The sequence below is a fragment of the Calypte anna genome, chromosome 2 (genome assembly GCF_003957555.1).
Source record: "Calypte anna isolate BGI_N300 chromosome 2, bCalAnn1_v1.p, whole genome shotgun sequence".
In the NCBI taxonomy this organism is placed as follows: domain Eukaryota; kingdom Metazoa; phylum Chordata; class Aves; order Apodiformes; family Trochilidae; genus Calypte; species Calypte anna.
In genome coordinates this window covers 24,507,731-24,530,374 of record NC_044245.1, presented here as the reverse complement: position 1 = coordinate 24,530,374, position 22,644 = coordinate 24,507,731, and the positions used below count along the sequence as shown (strand labels likewise).

The 22,644-nt window shown below is 40.8% G+C and overlaps 1 protein-coding gene across 1 annotated transcript in view; it reads right to left on the bottom strand.

Moving 5' to 3' along the window:
* LOC103528769 (probable acyl-CoA dehydrogenase 6) overlaps positions 1-22,644 on the bottom strand; it is a 71,497-nt gene that overhangs the window by 39,288 nt on the left and 9,565 nt on the right. Inside the window, exon 2 of the mRNA XM_030445221.1 lies at positions 18,661-18,781. Within this exon, the coding sequence (XP_030301081.1) occupies positions 18,661-18,781 (121 nt within the window). The remainder of the gene's footprint in view (positions 1-18,660; positions 18,782-22,644) is intronic.

The window sequence follows — 22,644 nt, the reverse complement described above, 5'->3', positions numbered from 1 at the left end:
CCTCTAGCTAAGTTTCTTAGCCGTGGACAACAACAACCACACTACTGAGCTCTGCCAAGCATTAAGCAAAAAGCCCTCACTTCCCCACTGCCTTGTTGTTCTGACTATTTCTTGATGGTCAGGTTTCACTTTGGAGGTACAGGGTACTACTACCTGCTATAAGGTCTTTTCTGCTGAGAAAAACCTCATAAGAAAGAGGGGCCAAACACCACTTGTCCTTCATTTAAGCACTCATCTACCTTCGTTTTCTCATCTCTTTGCATAAGCACAGAAGTATTCACATGCCTTCAAAGTCTGTGGCACTAAAGCTGTGGTATTACACAATGGATTTCCTTTTCAAATACCTTACCTACTTCATAAAATGCAAAAAATTCTTTTCCCTGAATTTTTTGGGATCCCTGAATCCCAAATCCTGAATCCTGAATCCTGTCAAACAGCAGGATTGACAAAACTGGTAAAAGACATGGAAGAGGGAGGGATGGAAGGACAAAGTAATTTAGAAAAGGATGTGTTGCCTGCACTTTCATATAGTGTTGTTTACAGTTGCTATGGCAATATGGAGGCTGGAAGATACCCAAGAGAGCTATAACAAACAAGTCTCTTAATAACACAAATTAGGCTGTTTTGCAACAATCTTGAAGAAGCCAAAGGGGAAAAAAAAGTTGAAACTGAGGAGAATATAATTAATTAAGGAACACAATAGAGGAGTAATTTCAGGGAAGTGCATGGGGAAGGAAGGCAGACAAATGGGGAGAGTGATGCCCCCCATCATACAAAACAAAGGAGAAGGAAGTTTAAAAATAAAAGTATTTTATTTTTAAACCTAATTCAAAGAAACAAGGGTAAAGGAAATATGAATCCTCACAACCAACTTGGTAAGGGCTGTGACTGAAGATTCCTCTTGGTAAAAGCAAACAGTAAGAGAAAGCTGCTTAAGAGGAAGGGAGAGACCCTGGAGAAACCCAGCCCAGCTCCACAGCTCCCATTACTCCTCAAACACCACCAGGGCATTATGCAAGCTGGATTTGCATTATGCAAAGCAAACCAGCCCTCAAGGAGGAGAGGTGAAGCTGCCAGTGCCCACTGCCCAAATTGGTGACATGGGCACCACTGAGATCTTCTTGCTAACTTAAATCCAGAACTTAAAATAATAAAAATCTTTTCTGAATTTCCAATTTGGAAGCCAGGCATCTAGTTGCATGCTTTAACAGATTAAGATTTTTTTATCAACATCTCAGAAGTTTGTCTAGTAGAAGAGTGGCCTCCATGGAAAAAGGGAGACAGGATTAACCTGACCACAGGGTGTGGGCACACAGCCCTGGAGACATTGCCACCCCTAACACAGATTTGGGACTTTACCAGGTGGAACCATAATTTTCTTCATCTTGCTGTGAAGACTGTTTTGAAGATAGCAGATTGTCCCTAAAGAAGCATGAAGCACTGCCCTTCTTCTGCAAGCAGAAGTCATCAGGAGGACAATTTTTGAGTCGTGAAGCAGTAGTGACCAGCACACAGTCCTGGTGTTGGCATCTCTGCAGCTGTTTCAGCCTCAGCATAACTTCCCTCTGCCTGTTTCCCTAATCCTCAGCCACAGAATCACAACTGCCTGAATGCAACAGAAAGTGTTAGGAAATACCTTGTTTAAATTATACTGCAGTAGACTTCAGTTGTTACTCTCTATTCCTGCAACACATAGTGGGTTCCTACTTTTAATTCTTAGAAGAATGCTTTTTTTTTTTTTTAAATGAACCTATTTTTTATCAATTTACATCAGATTTCAGAGAAGTATTGTGGCAAGAGGGTATGCTTCCACTTAAAGCCTCCTATTTTCCAGTGCTACAAACAACACTACACACTCTTTAGTGAGCATCACTAACCACAACAGAAGGATGGTCTGAATAATGCAAAAAAAACCTCCTGTCCCATATTCAGTTTCTCAGTGAAGTTTCAGATTTCACTGTTTAATGTCCTGTTTGGGTCTTCTGGATTACAGAATATCGAAGACATGAACCACAACATTGTCAGTGGGTTTTTTTCATGAAATATACTTGGAAAGGTTTTACATTGCATATACTCTCTGACTTCAACGTGATTTAACAAGCTGCCTAGTGGGAGTAACAAGAAAAATAGACTGATGTTTTTCTTGTTTATCTTCTTGTGTTTACAGCTGAGATTTTCTCATTAGTTTCAAAATAAACCATTTCACATTTTTCACTGCTTTCAGTGATACCATGAGCCAGGTTTGTTTTACACAGAAACAGAGCAAAACTTGTTTTTAAAAAATAATAATTAAAAATCCACAACTTAAATTCACTACTGACAATTTCTACCTGAAGTTACGTATGTGAGTGAAATGATTACAGCAAATTATTTACAGTCAGGAATGGATGTTTTCTCTGCCTTTTTGCAGGAACAGTTGTAAAACTCTCAGAAAAAAAAAAAAAAAAAGCCTTGCTAATATTTTCCCATCATAGTTACTACTGTACTTGTTTTATTCAGGCAGATGGTTGGTTCATGCTGGCATTCAAACAAAATGATAGACAGAAAAGTGTGATCCCCATGTCACAGAGTGAGCAGACCTCACAGCACCAGAGCAGTTTCTCAGCCAGCAGCCTCTCTGCTCTGCCATCCATACCTTTTCCTGCCTGGCAGAGCTCAGGTGTGTTCAGGGAAGAACAGCTCACCAGGCAGGATTTGCACAGAACACTGCAACAGAGTTTCCCAGGCTCCCAAATCCACTCCTAACCAGGCACATCTGAACACTGAGCTGAGCAAGATACAAGGCAGTGGGCTAAAGCCACAGGCAAGAACCGAGCTATGACCACTTCACATCTTCTCTGCATTACCAAAGAGACCCAGGTGCATGCTCTTCACGACAATTTGAGATTGCTTAAAAAATTCTTACAATGAAACTGCAAGTTATTATGAAGCATAAGCAACCTTCCTCTCTTTAGTCAAAGTGGCAAACACTCAGATTTCAGTAGAGCACATTTATTGCAAATTTACAGTAAAGTCCATTGAAAATGCAAAACTTAAGAGTTGGTAATGCTTGACTGAAATTTCACCTGCTGATTACCAAATGAGAGTGTAGTGAAATGAGGCAACCAGGTGTCACTAATTGCCAGGGAGCATGAGCTTGTGTCAAGCCCACCTGTGCCTAACTAGGGTTGGCCCCCTGGTCCTGCTCATGCGCAGTGGGGGCCCACCCTAATCAGGCACAGGTGGGCTTGACACAAGCTCATGCTCACTCCCTGGCAATTAGTGGCACCTGGTTGCCTCGTTTCACTACGAGTCTCCAACTAGCAGAATGCCTGTTAACCAAAGAAAAGGCACAATGACCCTCTACAAAATAAGGCTTCCCCCACAAACCACCCATACCTGTAAAGTCAGTAAGGAAAGGGACTCCGAAAAAAGGCTGTTCCACAAACAATGCTATTATTTCACCCTTCAAAATCCACAGAAAAATAAAAATTGTACATTAATACTTTTTTATTAAAGGATGGAAAATACTTGTATGTCTGGATGACACTCTTAGTCATGGGGTCCAGTTTTAGGCAGTCCCGCAAGGGGCAGGGAGTTGGACTCTTTGATCCAACTTGTGACATTCTGTGAGGTGTCTTAACATTCATACCTGTGTGCAAACAAAGTGCATGCATGTACGTGTGCCAGCAATGTGTCTTGCCACTATTACTCATGTTACATAATGACTGAAGACCACTATGTAGGGCATACTTAGCTCTCCTTTTAGGACACATTCCAAGTACAGGATCAAAACTGTTATGTCACTCACCTCTTCCCCCTCTCTATACCCCTTTTTGTCATCCTCAGAAAGTTGGGGAGATTTCCTTAAGTTTACTCAGCCACACTTGAGCTTCAGTCTTGACCTGGAACTGTACCCAGTGTCTTCACAAAGACTGACTTACTACATCTGCAAATCTGGGTAATTAATAGTCAGTCCATTAGTACAAATAGTTTCATATTAAATCTTTCTAAAAGTCATTGCTAGATACAGCAACTAAGCCATGTTAACTAAATATTGAAGCAGTAAGTGGAAATAAGCATCAGAAGAGGTTTTTCTGTGACCCAATTCCAACGCACAAAGGATTTAGGAACATTTACTAGAATGCATCATTGGATCTGTGAGCTTCTGCTTGGCCTTAATTTTTCTTTCTCAGATTTAGGCTGCCTAAAATATGTAATAGGCATGAATATGTAAAGCACAGCTACAGAAAATGGCTTTATAAAGATTTTCTCAGAAAAAGAAACAAATGAAACTTTTTCTAAAATGTCAAAAAAAGCTTCATTGCTGTGTAACTAATGAAAAAAAAAGTCTGACAATAGTACCATACCATCTCAAAGCTACACAAAACCATTCTATTACCAGTGTGCACAATACTCTGTAAAAAAAAGTACTTCTTCAAAAATACTACAATATTTCTTCTCACAATAACCTGTTTCATGTCCTTTCATCCAGGGCTCCTTCAAGTCAGCAAGGATGCTGTCTCTAATGTCACTGCAAGAAGGACTCACCACCTGTCTCACCTTCCCCTTATTCTGCATTACACCCCTGTAACCATTCTGGGAGAGATAAGAGACCTGCTGCAGTCAAACACTTGGGGCAGACACAGTCCAAGGCAGCTTGGAGGCTTCATTAGAAACCAACAGTGAAAGATGTGTTAAGGCAGTAAACAAAGAGGAAGCATATTTATCACAACACTCCCTTTTTCTCATTATAAGCTCCATTTTCAAAAAACTAAAATTGCAAATACATGCCCAACTCTCACTGATGCTTCATAGGAAAAAGACATTAACATTCAGGCCTTTGTGAAAATTTATCTGGCCCAGGGGTTACTTAAACAAAGGTGATATTCAGCCCTAAATAGATAAAAAGGCCCAGGTAAGTAACAAGGATCCTGTATTCCATTATTGGACAGTCTCAGCAGCCTAAGCATTTAAAGCACTGCTGCAAGAACAAGATATAGCACTGACATAGGCTCTTCACAGAGTGTGGTCTTTAAAATGAACTTTAAAATGAACTGTAATTGCTTGGGTTTGTGTTCTCTGCAGAGCACATTGCAACACACATCTCACACTAAAATTAACAAAGCAGTGCTTTGATTCTGCTTTTTATTGCCCATCTTCACTAACATGATGAGCTCAAAGCCTGTGTTGGACATGGGCATTTTCACATGGCCCTGCATTTTAGAATGACTTCATATGGTTGAACTGTTTTTCACCCTAAATGACACTCTGATTGGCTGCAATTTATTACTTATGATTAAAATAGCAGCTGAGTACTAGAAATGCTTTTTTGGTATCCTTCAGATACTCCAGGGTCAGCTGAAATAAAAATACCCCCTGCAAAGTATTTCACAGCCCAATGCCCAAGCAGAAAGAACATTTTTAAAGATGTGCTAAAACATCCCCCATATTTCTCTAATTAACCATTCCCACAACAAAACCAACTGGACTGGAGAATCATCACAGGAAAACACAGGGAGGGAGAGGGGAAGCTGAGGGGGTATGGAAGGAGATGCTAGAGGTGACCACTTCTCCTCATGGCTCATCCGCTAAGGTCTTTCAAGTCCTGGACTACAGTAACTGACCTAAGATTTTCAAAACATCCTGACCAAGAATTTCCTGTTTCCCATGTTCATCACAGCTCCCTTCCCTCCTAAAATTAGGGTTCTGTGTCTGGCTGTGCTCCAGCCTGACTTTGCAACCTTGGCATTTCAGCTGGCTTGGGCCAGTGACAAGCTGGGTGTGGGCATCTACCAACTGCCCAGCATCATGGGGCCATGTGCAGTGGTGGCCACCAGACACAAGCACAAATAATTATGACCATATGAGAGTTTCTGTTATACTTTCATAATCATGTAATAATTTTTTCCCAATTTCCCTGGCATAAACACAGATAGAAAAGAAACATTTAAGAGCTTGTGCAGCTCCAAAGCGAGGGATAATTGCAAAACATGAGCCTTACCTCACCAGCATGTTTTACTGCACATTTTGCAACTCTGGCTACAGAAAAAATGGTGCCTGCTATCTAAATTAAGTTTTGATTTATCTTTTATTACTGTATTAATTTGCTTTTTGTGAGTAAGGTATCAACTAAATGGCAACTTTTTAAATGTTTACATTTACATGTCCATGACATTGACTGCTTCACAGCTAGTGGATATTTGGGACTCTGGAAAGAATTAGGGTATTGTTCCATTTCACTTCTTCTCACCAAGCTATGCTTTGAATAAGAATCACTGATTTCAAGTTAGCCCTTATTCATTATTATTCAGCAGAACTTGTATTTTAGTTCTTCTCCTCAAAAAGACCCCTGTTAATATGCTTCAATAACTGCCTTTAAGGATATTCACTTGCCAGAAATAAAAGTACAGAGATTTATGGTTAATTCTGGGAGTTTTCAGATTAAACTTAATATTAAATTAAAATCTACTTTATGATGTCAAAAAGAGTGTTTTGTATAATAATATCTGCCTTCTGATGGTAATTTTGTATAATTAATGCCACCTTTTCATGTAGCCTATTGTGTTCTGAAGTTTATTCTGTACTCCTACATGGAAAATGAGATCATTCAGCATATGGAAGCATTTACTGAATACATCTCACTACTATTGAATCATTAAAATACTGAAAGGAAGGGAAAATTATTTTAACATCTCAACTGACTTTTCCCCTTAAGCACTATCAGCATTTCCATTCAAAAGACATCAGATGGGGTGATGGTAGCTAATGTTAGGGATCACCACCCTTCACATGTGCCGTTCCATCAGAACACCAGAAGTTTTTGCCAGCAGTTTTCTCCATCTTTCATTAGAGATGATCTCATTACAACATTCACTGGAGTGTCAGGGAAGAGTTCAGGTTCACCCCCCAAAACTATCAACCATGTCCACATACTCTCTATTCAGTTTCTCCTAATTAAATCCATCAGTGGAGGATGATCCACACCAAGGGACAAACTCAAATCTACCCAAATCCAGGCAGAATATTTTAAAGCCATGCAGGACAGCTACATCCACAGTACTGGGAACAAGCCTCAGCTTGGAAGTAGAACCAAAGGCCTGATACTGTCTATTGATTCCCTGTCATACAGGCACAAGGTACAACATAGCATGTCCCACCCTCTTTGCCCTTTGCTCCATGCTTTTCATTGCAGAAACCCCACTATGCTGTAAATCTAGATAATGGTCACTGCAATAGTAAAAATCTCCAATGTTTAGTAATCTTACATTCTTAGTTTTTGAACCTTAGATTGCTTTCAAGTTGTTTGCTTTGAACCTGTGACCAATTAACACCTGTTCAAGCTTTATAGCAAGATCAGAGTTGGAAGATTTTGGAATTCTCTGCATTTGCATGTCTTACATTTCAGACACACTAAACACACAAGTCTCTCCTAGCAGAGAAGAAACTGGATTCTCAGTAGCAAGAAATAAATGCAAAACTGGAAAAATATGAAATCAGCATCTTCAAAATAGTCACAGAGCAAGTTCACTGAAGGGAACAGAACATTTCCTGTTGAAATGATTCCTACTTAAAGAACTTTCCTCCTGGTATTTGTTTCCTCTTGTATTCTCTACTCTTCACATCCTCCTTGGGGACTTGCTGACATTCAGCTACATCTTGGGCAGAGACAGAGGACAGGATTCCCAACACTGCCTTTGAAAGAAAAGGACTAAGCACAGCAAATTGCTTTTACTTTTGGGAGAATCTGGTTCACCTGGACACCCCTGTAGCATGGTGATTTGGAGACCAGAAGAGATCTGTCCAAAGGCAGCAAACACGTCTTTTACAAGTCAGCCAGCTCAGAGGTTTTATAATCACAAACCAGGACACACAGTTTACACAACTTTTCCCCACAGAGGCACATAGAGAGAACAACACAGTCCACAAAGTGTTGAGATATGGTCAGCTCAAATCCCCCACAGAGTACAAAGATGCCAGCATCTTTTCCTCATTTGAAAACTGCTACAAGCATCAGCTGCCATACCTATTTTCTTTAGCAATGCAGGACCTGACACATGCAGAATATGAATTATTCTGTTACTGTAAGAAGGACAGCAAACAGGTGGTATGGAGAAGAAAACCAAGGGAGGCTTTCAACAGCTTAAAAAAAAAAAAAAAAAAGATTACATTTTACACAGTTCCTTTTTGTTTTTCCAAACAACCCTGAGAAGTATCACCAGCATGGCTGTCATCCCTTCAAAGTGCCAAAGGGTCTGGTTAAAAGCAAAAAGAAAAAGCTGTCTGTGTGTGACTTTTTTTTTTAATCACGTGCCAACTATGACACCAGCCATGTGCACAGGAAGCATCTGGACACACTGGAAAGAATTTCCTGACTTGCTGCAAGTGACAAACTCAGCTAACAGCTTCTTTCCATCAGTTACAGAAGAGCAAATTGCTCCCATGCTGCTTCCCTTAGAAGAAAAAGGGGAGAAACTCTCATGCTACCTAAAACTAACAAACAAAGCTCAAAAAGATAGTAAAATGGAGTCAGATTGGTTTGGTTTGGTTTTGTAAACATGGTTTTATGATGCCAAGATTTATTCTGAGCTGCTCAGCTGTGAGAATAGAGACTTGGAAAGCAAATCTCTATTAGAATGTTGAAGGAGTAAGATACTCTCTTTCTCTTCCAAAACAGAACGCCTGTAAAAGTTACAAAGCAAGAACAAACAAGACACAGAATGTTACTATCTCAGGAAAAAGATAAGCAATTTAATCTTTGTAAGCTTTATCCACATTGCAAAGTCTTTCCAAGTTTCTCTTAAATGGCACCAGTTTTTAGGAATAAATCCACAGCAAATAGATGATAAAAAGTGCCTAAATTTTCTCAGCCATCAGTACCTTCAGGTCTTTAGTAATGCCAACATATGTGACCATAAAATATGATTTTTTTGTCACCCCTTGTGTCCAGAATTCCATCAGTCTTTTGCAAAATATTTGTATTAGCCTCTGTCCTTCCAAATTAAGTTCTAAAAGAAGAAATGGCAAGTAATAGTCATTAGAGAAGCAACATGAGGAGCCACCTGAATCCTCTTGAGAGGAGAAAATGTCAGAACAAACTGATAAGGGGCTTAGTGGGAAGCCTGAGTAGACAGAGGTAGATGAAAATAACTGTTGAGGTTTATAAAACAAATATGGGTAGTAGTGATTGTAAAAAATTTGATCATAGTAATTCCAATATCTGAAGAAGGAGGGAATTGCAAAAATTAACAGCTTCTTCTCTTGGGCTCATGGAGGATCCTGAAAAGCTGAAATATCCATTCTAGTTTTTTTTCTAAATTGAGCTTTTCATTCCCAGCAAATTTGAGCCTGGAGTGAATCCTTCACTGCAAGAAGTAGTTTCACAGGGGCTAATTTTCTTTCCATATAAACTCTGGCTCTGCCATGCTCTGCCTGAACCCTGGCCAGCTCTGGATAGGCTTGCTGCATCCTCTTCACTCTGGTGCTCCATATGGAGCCAGATGACAGAGCATCCACATCAGCCCAGCCTTGGATGGGACTTAGGGTGTAGCTCTCAAGTGGTAAGAGCACTCAACCCTTCCTATTACAGCCCAGCAGCTGCAAAGCCCCCCACGGGTCAACAGGTAGAAATGTTTAAGTCAAGAAAACTGGACCTTCTTCCAAAGTCCTTCAGGTCCATGTGTTACATCCTCCCTGACTACATCGTGGCATCCATGCTGTCTGAATAGAGTACCAGGGCTGCACCAGGCATCTCAGTGAAGCACTAAACTCCATCCAGAGGAGCACCCACCACCTTTGACCTGCATTTGCACCAACCGAAGGCTGAACTCTGATCTTCAGCAGGTTAGGGTGGCCCTACAGCACATCCCAGCCCAGAGGGGTACTAAGGCAATGAGATGTGCCAGATTTCTGGCACAAAACTGCAACCTTGTTGCAGGGATTAAAGAGCCAATCCGCCTATTTAGTACTATCCACCTACATGCCACTTTACACATGACAGACTTAGACCTTAGCACACAGAGCAGTGCTAGATTTGCTACTCTGAGGAAGGGGGGTATTACTGAGCCAGAAGAGGCCATGGAGTATAAGAAGCTGTGAAATGGTGTCATCTGTTCACTGGCTGAGTTAGTGAGTAGCTGGTGAACAGAAATACAATTATTCGCTATGAAGTAACTGTGTATGGTCTATCACCATCTATTAAGTATGTAATAGCTGCTGGATTCCAATTAAACTTTGCCTCTTGTGATGTCTGTGAGATGATTTGCACGTTATGCATAATTTAAAGAAGAATTCCTTTCACCAGGCTTATTACTCACTTCTGTTTCTCACTGTGAGTGTTTACTACTCACTTATCCTTCACTCTGACAAGAGACCCCAGTTCTTGAATAATACAGCGAGGGTAAGCACAGCAGTCTCATTCATTTCCTCTTACTTACAGAATAGGAAGAAGAAATGCTGACTGAAGTCACCTTCAGAGATTTTTAAGCCATTTAAGGATGCCACAGAAAACTCATACCTGCCTCTGTGATACTCATCCATGGAAATTTTCCATTAATTCCACCCTCTGTTTGCCTGTTAAGCTGTACAAGTGAAGCTAATCTGTAAATTCTTGAAGTTCAGGGCAAAAGCAAATATTCCACCAGCTTCACAGGCTAAAGGAAAATGCAGGTCATGGTATTTCAAAGGTCCTATGCAAAAAAAAAATGTCCCTGCCCTCCTTCAGAGCTGTCCTGCGTTCTTGGCTCCTGCTTCCCAGACTGCAGACATTTCCAAGAGCAGACAAGACCACACAGAGGGTTTGTGGTCCTGCAGGAAACAAGAACTATTGTGCTAGGGACAGCTGAGAAACAAGCAGAAAGGTAACAAACAGGCATGAGCTTCAGGGAGCACCACTGTCTTGCAAGAAACTTTGTCCCAAGTGGGCTCCAATTCATCTGCTTGAGAAACAACCAAAAGAAAAAATAACAACAGAAGCAGGAAAAAAAGACAAGATAGTAAGAGAATAACCTCATCAAAATGGCTAACTGCAGGAAGGAGCAGAGCTAACTAAAAAAATTTGGCCAGCATCAGAAGTCTCTGACTTAATTATTTTATAAGGATGTGTTAGCAGCAAAGATAAGGCCCTAGTCTTTTTCAGTTTATGTACTACTATAGTGTTCAGAACACTTTGCTCATCACCATGTCTTTCAGAGTTGGCTGACACATCAAATACTTAAACAGATGCCTTGTAAAAATTCTGTTTTCTAAAGAAGGAAAATAAGAAGGGAAAAAAAAAAAAGGCAGATTTAATTCAACCTTATTTTCCATTATTTTTGTAAAACTGACACAGAATTTTCCTATTTTTCTTTTTCCTTTTTTTTTTTTCCCCCCAAACAGGGTTAAAGCTGTATTGCCTCCAGGTGATCATGACTTTGAAATGACAAAGCAAAACCAAACATACCTGCAATAAAACTGCTAAACAAATTTTCACACCATTTTACAGCTTCTTCCCCCTGTCTTCTCTTGAAACCTATTATCCCATGCCCCCTCCTAACTTCTGGCCCAATAAACTTCTGGACTCATCTCCTCCCAGGGTCTCTGTCAACAAGGTCAGCTGCAAAGTAACTCAGATCTCACTGGCACCACACCACAGAGGAAAAACTGCAGCAAACTCTACCCAGCATCTTATCCTTCTGTCCTGCTTGGTTCTTCTTCCAACCCCAAACACTGATAATGTTTCACAGTGCCTTGGAATGCAATATCTTCCTATCCTTCATTTTCACATTGCATTGCAAAGTCCCCCCCCCAAAAAATGCTAAACCAAGCAGATATAAAAAAAAAACCACAACCCAAAACCAACCAAACCAATCCTCAGCAGCTTCAACAAGGGATTTATATTCTGTTTTGGTCCTGTGAGGTGCACAAAAAAAAACCCCAAATCAAACCTGAAAAACACAGGCACAAATCAAATAATTTCCTTTGTGTTCATTCAAAATTCTAAGCAAAATAGCTATCAATTCATCATATCTTATAAATGTCCTCACTGTATTGGATTACAGTTTGCAGGAAACAACATTTACATTGTTCTTGACTTTTATCGATTATATTGGAAAAATACATCTGTGAATATCTGGTGTAAAAGTGGCAACCAGCTCAGTACTGTGTCCCTTAGGAAAAAAAGAAGTAAGACCAGACATTTAGTGTACTTAAGCACATATTTAAATAAGAAGGCTAAAGGTGCTGCATGATCAAAGGTTTGAGGAGCAAATCAAGGAGGCCAAGGAGCAGCAACTTTTGCGGTAAACTCTGTCAGCTGCCAGGAATATGTTGTCCATGTGAAAAAGCCCAAATATTTATCTTACAACAGATTTTAAAAGAGTGGATAAACATGCATTCTAGTTTTATTTCTTCTTTCAGAAAAAAACACTCTCAAATCTTATTTCCTTAAAGCATGACATGTAAGCATCTATCAGAGTGTTTTGCCGAGAAGTTGTCTGCTTGGCACATCATTTATGGTTTCTAGGAACAGGGCAAGAAACCTCATTTTATAAACTCTCTCACCCATGAATAATCCTTATTCATGTGAAAGTAAGTAAAAAAAAATGATTACTCATTTAGCGGTGTTCTGAAGACTCCAGATTAAATAATTTTCTGCGTCAGCCAAGAACCCTGAGCACTAGCATGGACAACATCCTTCTGGTAGGTCCATGCTCCAGACACTGCTCAGCCTGGCTGCCCCTGGGAAGACTGCTAACCCTGAGGAACCACTAGACCCCTCAGCTCCTGGGAAATGTTACAGAGTTGAGTTATTGCCAACAAATTTCAGGATGATGCTGGGGAACAGGACACTACTACTAACAGCAGTGCAGAAGAAACAGAGCCCCTGTTTTTCTTCTGCTGTACCTATGTATGGCTGTCAGAGGGTATAGGGGATGGTATGGGTAACAGTCAAAGCAGCATGTTTTTAAACACCCATCTACAGCTCTGTTCTCATCCTACTGAGGCATAGCATGGCACAATTCCTCTGTGGATAACAAAACAAACAAACAAACAAAATTAATCCAGGAAAGAGTAAGAAATGTTGATCAGAACTGGTGAGTATTAGTGAAAACTCAGCCCATGCATTTTTGAACACTTCCAAAACTGGCGGTGGGACAATTTTAAAGGTCTTTTCCAACCAAAACAATTCATTGATTGCATTTCTCACTTTGGTTATTCCTGTGAATGAAACAGCTAGAGTCCCAAAGGAATTCTGGTCAGTTCAAAGAGTGGAGTGCCCCAAAACACAACTAGGACAAGCAGTCTGTGTCTGCCAAAACTCACTGTCCTCTGCTTGAGGAATCCACACCTGGACCTAATTTAGCACCTGGACCCTAGAGAAGTAGGTCCTCTTATCACATTTTGATTGAGGTAAGAAAACCATTATTCTTGCAACTTCAGCATTAGGGTGAAGAGAAAGCTCTAGCTAGTGATGAGATTTATCTGTCTTGAAGCTTGAGGCATTAGTACACAAAAAAAGACAGGAGCAGTTAGGTAGTAGATAAGAGCACACTTTGTATTCTGAAAACTGAGGTTCTTGCTCTGACACTCCATTTCAGTGTAACCCTCCACCATCATCACAGCTGAACATTTACTTTTACCCCCTCAGTTTTCCATCTGCATTTCTGAACTGTGTTCTCCTGAAGACACAGACCTGGTATGTGAATCCATGCAGTTTTGTGCAACCTTGTAGCCTCATTTACAAGCCTCATACAAAGCACACAAGTTGGTGCATGCTTAACTTAAATTCAAGTATAAGAGAGAGGGACAGACTCCCCAGCAAAGCTGAAGCACAATCCCACATATCACACAGAACTGCCTATAGCTGTCCCTTATCTACAAACAGAGACCAAGTGCTCCTAGTCAGCTTCAAGATACCACGTGAACCTTCCAGTCTGTGCAAAGCCTGTGATATGTGGACACTGTGGCAGAACTGTGCATCAAAAGCTCAAGCACTAAATTGCGTAGATACAGCTGAGCATTTGCTCCCAGTTAGATACTCCCAACATCTTCCAGGGAAGAAGCATTTTTAATTTCTTTCCCAGTACTATTTTGACGTAACCAGTAGTACACACACCAGACTTCAAAAATTCTTGGTCTGCTTCCAAGGTATTGATGATTCCTATACCTGAACTGGGTGAGTTATCCCCGTGTCCTGCATTACAGGGCACAAATGAGAGGATTTACCTTATGTCAAGTACAAAAGCAGAATCCTAGGAACTAATCTGATCCTTCTATCAAGGACACATTTAAAGGAAGATTATCTCTTCCACAAGAGATCTGTGTCTGTTGGGTATTTGGGTTTTGTAGGACAAAACTGCTGTTGATTGCTGAACAAGCTATTCCCAGAGATGCTGCTGCACTCACATTTCCAAGTCATGTGCAGAGTCAAGAAAACCCAAAGATGATCTCAGGCACTCCTTCCTTGTCTGATCAGGCATATCTGATTGCCTGTGAAATACATCAAAGAAACTGCACCCCCCTTACCCTTTTCAGTATCTTTTCATCCTGCACTTGCAAGATGCTAGACAGGACTTGAATTACCAGCATTTCACAAGAGGGGTGAGGAAAAACATCTCACCCACACAAAACTTCTATATACTCATGCAAAAACCTGTTATCCTGAGATTCCAATCCAACCCACCAACTCTAGGTCAGCTAAGAACCTGAAATTTCTCATACTTACCTGATCTTTGAACCACGACCATCCATCCTTTTGTCATCAATTTGATCAAAGAAAGCAGTGACTGATTTTGGTCTCTAGTTTTTTAGAGGCTTATCACAATTATTTCTTCATTGCAAACCAGGCATACCTCATAGCTGGTAAATATTTTAGAGTGCTGGTTTACCAGTTCACCAGTGTCTGAAAACATGGAACAATGACTTGTATCTCTCAAACTTTCAGAGCACCACTATTGATAATTAACTGTTACTGCTTTCCTTTGTAAGTGAGAAACATCAAGCAATTAGCTCAGCTGGCTATGCTTTAATCTACTAAATCAAGCACAAGCCTTGCAGTTGGTCCACTCCTGCCATACTGAAATGGTTTGGGGCAAATGAATTCTCCTCCAACAAACATATCCCTCTTAGATTCTATCTAAAGCTTGGCCTGAAAAAGGTTTTTTCAGTTAGTCTCTTAGAGGCCATAAAACCCTTGCTCACTTCAACTAGGAAGTCACTTTCTCAGGACAGAATTCACTGCTCCTCCCAGATTCTTCTTTTGCTCATTCTGGATAATATTAGATCTTAGTGTGACAGAAAGGGAAAAAGAAAAAGACACAGAAAGAACCACACAGTCTTTCCAAGTGAATCTCCCATACCAAACTTTCATAAAATCTCATCTTACCAGAGAAATTCATACATGTGAAGACAATAAAATAGCTTTAGAAGACAGTCTAGGTCTGTGTTCCCACATTCAACACACCGACACATGAAATAAACAGGCTTTCCTAAGGAGAGACATTGCACAATTTTTCCTATTGCAATGCAATCAATCATTTGAAGCATTTGTTTTCATCAGGTGATTTCATCAGATGATTAACTCCCTCAAGTGACAAGAATATACTGCTTATTCTTTTCTCTTATCCCATATCCAGCATAGATCCCAGCTCTGGGGGAAGGAGATGGTGTAAAACAATACTCTCCCATCCATGTATGATAGTTTCCTAATTTTCCTGGTGTGTTAAAAACCTATTTCTGCAAGTGCATTGCTAAATGTTTGACAGGAATAAATGCTGCTATTTGGGCATACTGTCATAATTATCTGTACATGCAAATGCATTTTGCTAAATATTCCTACAGGATTGCCAGTGAAAATACTGGTGAAATACCCAGAGCATCATTATTGCTCATGTCTCACAGTGATGTTATGTGAATATACAGAAGAGCAGACACTGCTCTCTTGCAAACCCTCCTCACCCTTTCTCTTTGCTTTTCCTGGGCCTTTAGAGGATTGCAATCCTTATGCATCAGCTGATAAAAAACACTTTTAATCTTCTGCTACAGAATACACAGGCACAGTATATTTTGAGCCTGTGCCTTTGGCAAACCAGCCTAAAATTTATCAACAGCAAAGGTTTTGATTCATAAACCATAAGAACACTAATGAATACATAGATCTTTTCAGCTTTTACTCCAGTATCTAATCTAATCTGCACATTAACTACACCAAAGAATATGTCTTGCCCACTTCCCTCAGCAAAACAGACAATGGCCAACTACACCAAGACTGTTCATTTTTTGCTGCCTACCCTAATATTTTCTCCCCTTAGTTTTGGGACTGTCAGTACCTCAATAGCCCAGAAATTTTATAATTTGAGGAGAAACACACAGTAAACAGAAATGAAGAATAGCTAGAGATGTTGGGTTTTTTGCCCCCTCAAACTGAATACTTCAGGCTGAAATGAATGATTCTGTACAACACATTCTGCATGGAGCAAATATACACTTTTTACACATAACTAATGTACACTTTTTTAGCATGTGTTTTACAAGGAGGAAGAATTTCTTAATTTAACATAACAACACATACTTTTATTTCCAAGAAAAAACAGCTAACGCACTATTTTTGAACTGAGTAAAGAATATCAGAGCAGGGAAAGAGTTAAAAGAGAAACATGTTTCTCTGGCAGAGGACTGACCAGAGAGTCAGTAAGTGAAATCCACTGATCATCTTAAGGATTCTCCAATTATGGGTGCATAGCTGGGCCTTGCTCACAGAGTTTACATGACCCCTCCAACTAACATTCTGAACTACAACACTGCAGTGAATATTCACTACAAGCAGAAAAAACTGTGAAAAAATATACAGGAAAAACCTTGACAAGTTTGTAGCCCACAGCTGCATGTGATGGGAACTGATAGAGCCTTTGCAATACAAATAGTGCCCCAGATCAGCTCTCCACACAGAAAGTTTTCAGTGATAAGGGACACATGTAAAGCACGTTCTTTTAAAAACCTGACTCCCATTAAGCAGCTCATTGTTCATAAAGGGAATGATGTTTACACAGGAAAAAGTCCAGTTTCAACAAATCTGAGCTCCAACAGATGTTTCCTTCTATCTAAGCAAAACAAGTTTATGACCCATTTCTGCCCAATAAGAAAGCTTCAAAGTTAATTCTACAGGGAAAAAAAAACCAAAAACCCACCAAAAAACCAAAACAACAAACCAAACCCTGTACTCATCAGAACGACCTTGGAAAACAAACTCAGAAAAACTTGTATTTCAAAATTGTAGCTCCTACTAAAGTGAATTAACTTGTAAAATTTGGTTTTCTTTAAATAGAACGCTCTCCTCAAGTGAATTTAACCTCTCTTCTGCAGACCTTCCCCATCATCCCTCTAAAACTCCCGCTGCTCTTGGCTTCCTCAAATCTGTTAAGACCTCTCTTCCTTTGCACACAACTGTTAAATAATAGATGTGGCTGAGCAGAGTATTATAGGAATATCTCAATTTGATTTGGAAATACTGCTACCAGTACACACAAATCATACAGCAAGCTCGAGGACTTTGGAGAAGTGTAAAAAATAAGAAAAATTCAGGCTTTGCCAAAGTCTTGCTGTTGAGACTGCACTATTACACACCTGGCTCTTTCATTTGCCAATGTGACAAAATGTCAGAATGTCCCTTATGGTATTATACCATTACAGTGCCAAGCTGGATCTCGTGACATTCTGTTGCACAACTAAATGCTGCAGCATCCTCCAGGGAGCTGGTGTATTTTCTGTACTCAAGAATGCCTTGCTCTACAAGATGAACTGAAAAGGACAACACGTTGCTGAGAATTGTATCCAGTTCTGTATAGTTTTTACAAAATGCAGCTGCATAATCCCATCAAATTCAATTAACAGCTAGATACAAGTGTCAAAGCAAAGGCTAAAATATTCTTAATTCTGAGTACAGGTCTAGCTAGTGCATGCAATCTTCTGTGCCCATCTTTGCCTCTTCAAGTCCCTTCTTCACTAGACTTCACTGTTGTTATTTCTTGTCCTAGCTATTTTGTGAGCATCTCGAAAGTTCCTACCTCCACCAATGTTTTATGCCCAGCATGCTCAGCACTGAAGTTCCTTACCCCAGCCAAGGTCTCTGCATGTCCTAAGGTATATATGACAACAAGACAGGGCTGTAATCTGGCAGCAACTCTACACACCAGCATTACTACTGTATTAGCAGTGTGAAGGAGACCTCTCTGAGACAGATTTTAAATCTGCCTATCAGAGAATTATAGCAGAAGGTAAACATGTTTTCCTCACCTCTCTCAGTAATCCTATTGTCCTTTAAATATATCTTAAGTATAATCTCAAACTGTCAGCATTTTTGTAAAGCAATACCAGCTCAGACCTAATTGGTTTCGTCAGACAGTTGCAGCTAAACAGTTCTGGGTACTCCAAAGCATGAAAAACTAGAGAAAAAAACCTTACATGCATAACAGCTGACCTTAAAATAAGTCAGTCAGGTTTTTAACATTTATATTTAGAAGAACCTGAGCTCTCAGTAACAGTATTTTCTGTATTTGCACAGTTGGCAACCAGAATACCTGAAACTGAGGAATATAAATAAATTTTGCACTAAATTCCAAACCATTTGGGGCAAAAGCAATTTGAGATAATGTAATGGGCCCATCACAGTCAACATCAATACTCAGGAACTGTACACTGCCCTACCTGTTGGCTTATCGACACCAAGGAATCCAGCCTGTCCAAGGATTTTGAATAGTTTATGTGCAGGGAACTGTCCTTCTTCTTCCCACTTGTCCACGAAGGGATTAATCTCCTTGTCAATGATCTAGATTTGAAAAATAGATTTTTAAAGTTATTAACACACACATTTCTGCAGAACCATTTTTGACCACTTGCATTGAAAAGAAAGAAAAAAATTGTACAAGGAAAAATCTTTAAGCACATTCATTTTCTTCCTGCTGGATGTCCTTATTCTGCACTCACCCACAACTATTATAACAGATGCAATAAGGCAAATATAATAATTCTTTTATCAATTGCAACTACTACAACAGGAAGTCATTGGGGCTGGTTTAAGCCTCTCCAAGACCTTTGAAAGTAGCAGGTTCCCCTTACCATTTGTAATCTTACTGGGCTGAGTTTTTAGAAAGTGACAGGAAGGGAAACCTGGATTGACCCTGAGAAAGAAGGTTAATGATCTGTTCAGGATGAGTACACATGGCAGAAAACTAGAAGAGACCTCATTTCCCCCTCCCCCCCCCAAGCACTCTCAAGGACATCAGTGCTTCTCAGGGCACTTGGGTCCAGGCTGCATTTAGACTTCCCTAGGATGTGACAAAACACATACTGGAAAAAAGTAGTCATCTTCCAGACTTTATAAAATTTCCAGGTCTAGTTCCTGGGAAACTGTCAACCAAGCAATCACTGCACACCTTCCGTAAGTCAATGTCCTAGGCTGCCAGGCTAAAAAAAAAACAAACCACCATCTCTGGAGTGCCACCAGTAAATCCAGTAACACTTCCAGGTTTCAGACCACAAGGGTGGGACCCACAAAGTCCCAAACATCCACAGACAGGGTAGCAAAATGAGCAACATGTCATTTTGCAGTCCACCTCTAAGCCCACCACTAACTCCAGACAAGAGCCAGCTCCACACCACACATTCCCACACCACGGGTTCTGCTGGGCATTCGCACTTGTGCCACCTCTCTCTTCCTCCTCCCCAGCTCCCAGCCCAGCCCAAGGCAGATGCTTTGTGACAACTCTCAAAAGGAGTCAGCTGTGTGATGTCCACCAGTGTCTACACCCACAAGACAAACCAGGGACTGGCACAGGTTGCTCCTGCCATGCCACCAAGTGCTCCAGGCACCCAGGTCAGCAGGCACAAGGGGATCCAAATGTGAAACAAAAAGTCACCCTTCCTCCCTCAACCCAAATGTTACCAAAACATACACCAGTTCCCAACAGAAAGCTAATGCATTTAATCCATTACCATAATTTTCACTGTTACACTGTTCCAAGAAAGCAGAATTTATTATTTTAAGAACTTACACTCCTTAGTGTTTTCTTCATGCTAAACAAACAGGTCTTGTGGTAGTAATCATTTCTTGAGCTGGAAATAGACTCCTCTCCCTCCCAAACTGCTGTGCTCATGAGGCCCTGTGGAGCCTTCTTCTGAACTATCTATTGCACATTCTTTAGAGAATTTCAGCCCATATATGGCTGCTTTCTGCTTCCCAGTCAGCCACAGAAATAAGCATACTTCACTGCTGGTAACATAAAATCCACTTTTTAACTTCTCTCACTATATTCTGACAAAGGTATATACTGGATCATAGAATCATAGAATTGGCTGGGTTGGAAGGGACCTCAGAGATCATCAAGTCCAACCCTTGAACCACCGTTGCGGTTGCTAGACCATGGCACTGAGTGCCACATCCAGTCTCTTTTTAAATATCTCCAGGGATGGAGAATCCACTACTTCCCTGGGCAGCCCATTCCAATGCCTGACCACCCTTTCCGTAAAGAAATTCTTTCTAATGTCCAACCTAAACTTCCCCTGGCACAACTTGAGACCGTGTCCTCTTGTCTTGCTGAGAGTTGCTTGGGAAAAGAGACCAACCCCCACGTGGCTACACCCTCCTTTCAGGGAGTTGTAGAGAGTGATGAGGTCTCCTCTGAGCCTCCTCTTCTCCAGGCTGAACAGCCCCAGTTCCCCCAGCCTCACCTCACAGGACTTGTGCTGGGGTCCCTTCACCAGCCTGGTTGCCCTCCTTTGGACCTGCTCCAGGACCTCAATCTCCTTCCTAAACTGAGGGGCCCAGAACTGGACACAGTACTCGAGGTGTGGCCTCACCAGGGCCGAGTACAGGGGCAGAATCACTTCCTTGGACCTGCTAGCGATGCTGTTCCTGATACAGGCCAGGATGCCATTGGCCTTCTTGGCTACCTGGGCACACTGCTGGCTCATGTTCAGCTTCCTGTCAATCCAGACTCCCAAGTCCCTTTCTGCCTGGCTGCTCTCCAACCACTCTGTCCCCAGCCTGTAGCGCTGCATGGGGTTGTTGTGGCCAAAGTGCAGGACCCAGCACTTGGCCGTGTTGAACCTCATCCCATTGGAATCAGCTCAACTCTCCAGTCTGTCCAGGTCCCTCTGCAGAGCCCTCCTGCCTTCCAGCTGATCCACACTCCCCCCCAGCTTAGTGTCATCTGTGAATTTGCTGATGGTGGACTCAATCCCCTCATCTAAATCATCAGTGAAGATATTGAACAGAACTGGGCCCAACACTGATCCCTGGGGGACACCACTAGTGACCGGCTGCCAACTGGATGGAGCCCCGTTCAGCACCACCCTCTGGGCCTGGCCCTCCAGCCAGTTCTTAATCCAGCACAGGGTGCTCCTGTCTCTTATGCAAAACAACGTAGGTCTCACAATCAATAGTAACAAGATACTCATCAGGACACTGTCTAGGAAAGCCCACGTCCAGCTTTTTTATTGACATATCCTCGATGCTTAGATTATAGGACACTGACCCTTGATTTTGAGTTGCAGGTGAAACACATTTTTGATTGTAAAAACATCTGGTAAAGCTCATCAGATAACATCCAGGGAAATGCTTGGAAGAGGTTATGAAGTATGTACAGAAACTTATCCCAGTGTTTTGATGTATCTTGGCAAAAGTATTAAGTGAATGTACCAGCAGAGTGTTGTGCTTGCTGTGGCTGGTACTGGGCCAAGTGTTTCACAGCCTGTGTACAAAGCTACATTTGAAGTTCAACAGTCAGAAGAATGACAAAGGCATGAGAGAAGTTATTTTACATGATTTCTGCAGATTATAACTTGATTGCTCCTGCTCTTTTGAATATAACACAAATTGTTTAACGGAGATGATGTTTAATTATTATCAGATGAAGTTTGCCATATTGAGTAAAACAAGGTCTCTATTGCATGACACAACAACAAAAAAAAACAAACAAACAAGCAAAACCCAAACCAAAGACAAACTCACTGCACAAACCACAAATGGTTCGTGCATCGAAGTTTAAGAAAAATAAAAATTAGTATCACAATCCAGATACTGATATCTACATTTTTTTCTTGGCCATTGGACCACCCACTATAAAGTGTATTCATGCAAAGGAATTAAATAGATCCCATCAGAAGTTTTTTGCAAAAACTACATGTTACTTACAGTCAAGAAGGAATTTGCAGAAACACATCCTTTTGTACTACCACATACAAACAAAAGCCATGATGCTGAAGAACTGCAGCACTGGTCAGGTGGCTGTTGATTCAGTACTTAGTATTGGATATTATCATCTCTTCATATAAAAGTAAACTGAAACAGAGACCCATTTTCAAAGGGTCAAGCCATCAATGGCTGAAGGAACACAAGTAATTAGACAATGTTTTCTTGAAACATTGCAAAAGACAGCTTTATTTCGATGCAGGTTGAGTAATGCTGCATACCTAATAATTTGATTTGCCCCTTCCTCTGGCCTTGGTGACTTCATCACATCTGTGCCCCCAGAGAGATTTTTCACACTTGAATGAATTTAAATCTTGAGTAATTAACTCTGACTTTGTTTACCTACATTTTTTAGAAGTCAACACTAAGAGCTAGAGGCACAGATTATGCAGGCACTTCACGCTGACTCAGAAGGTATACATGCAGTGTGGGCAAATACA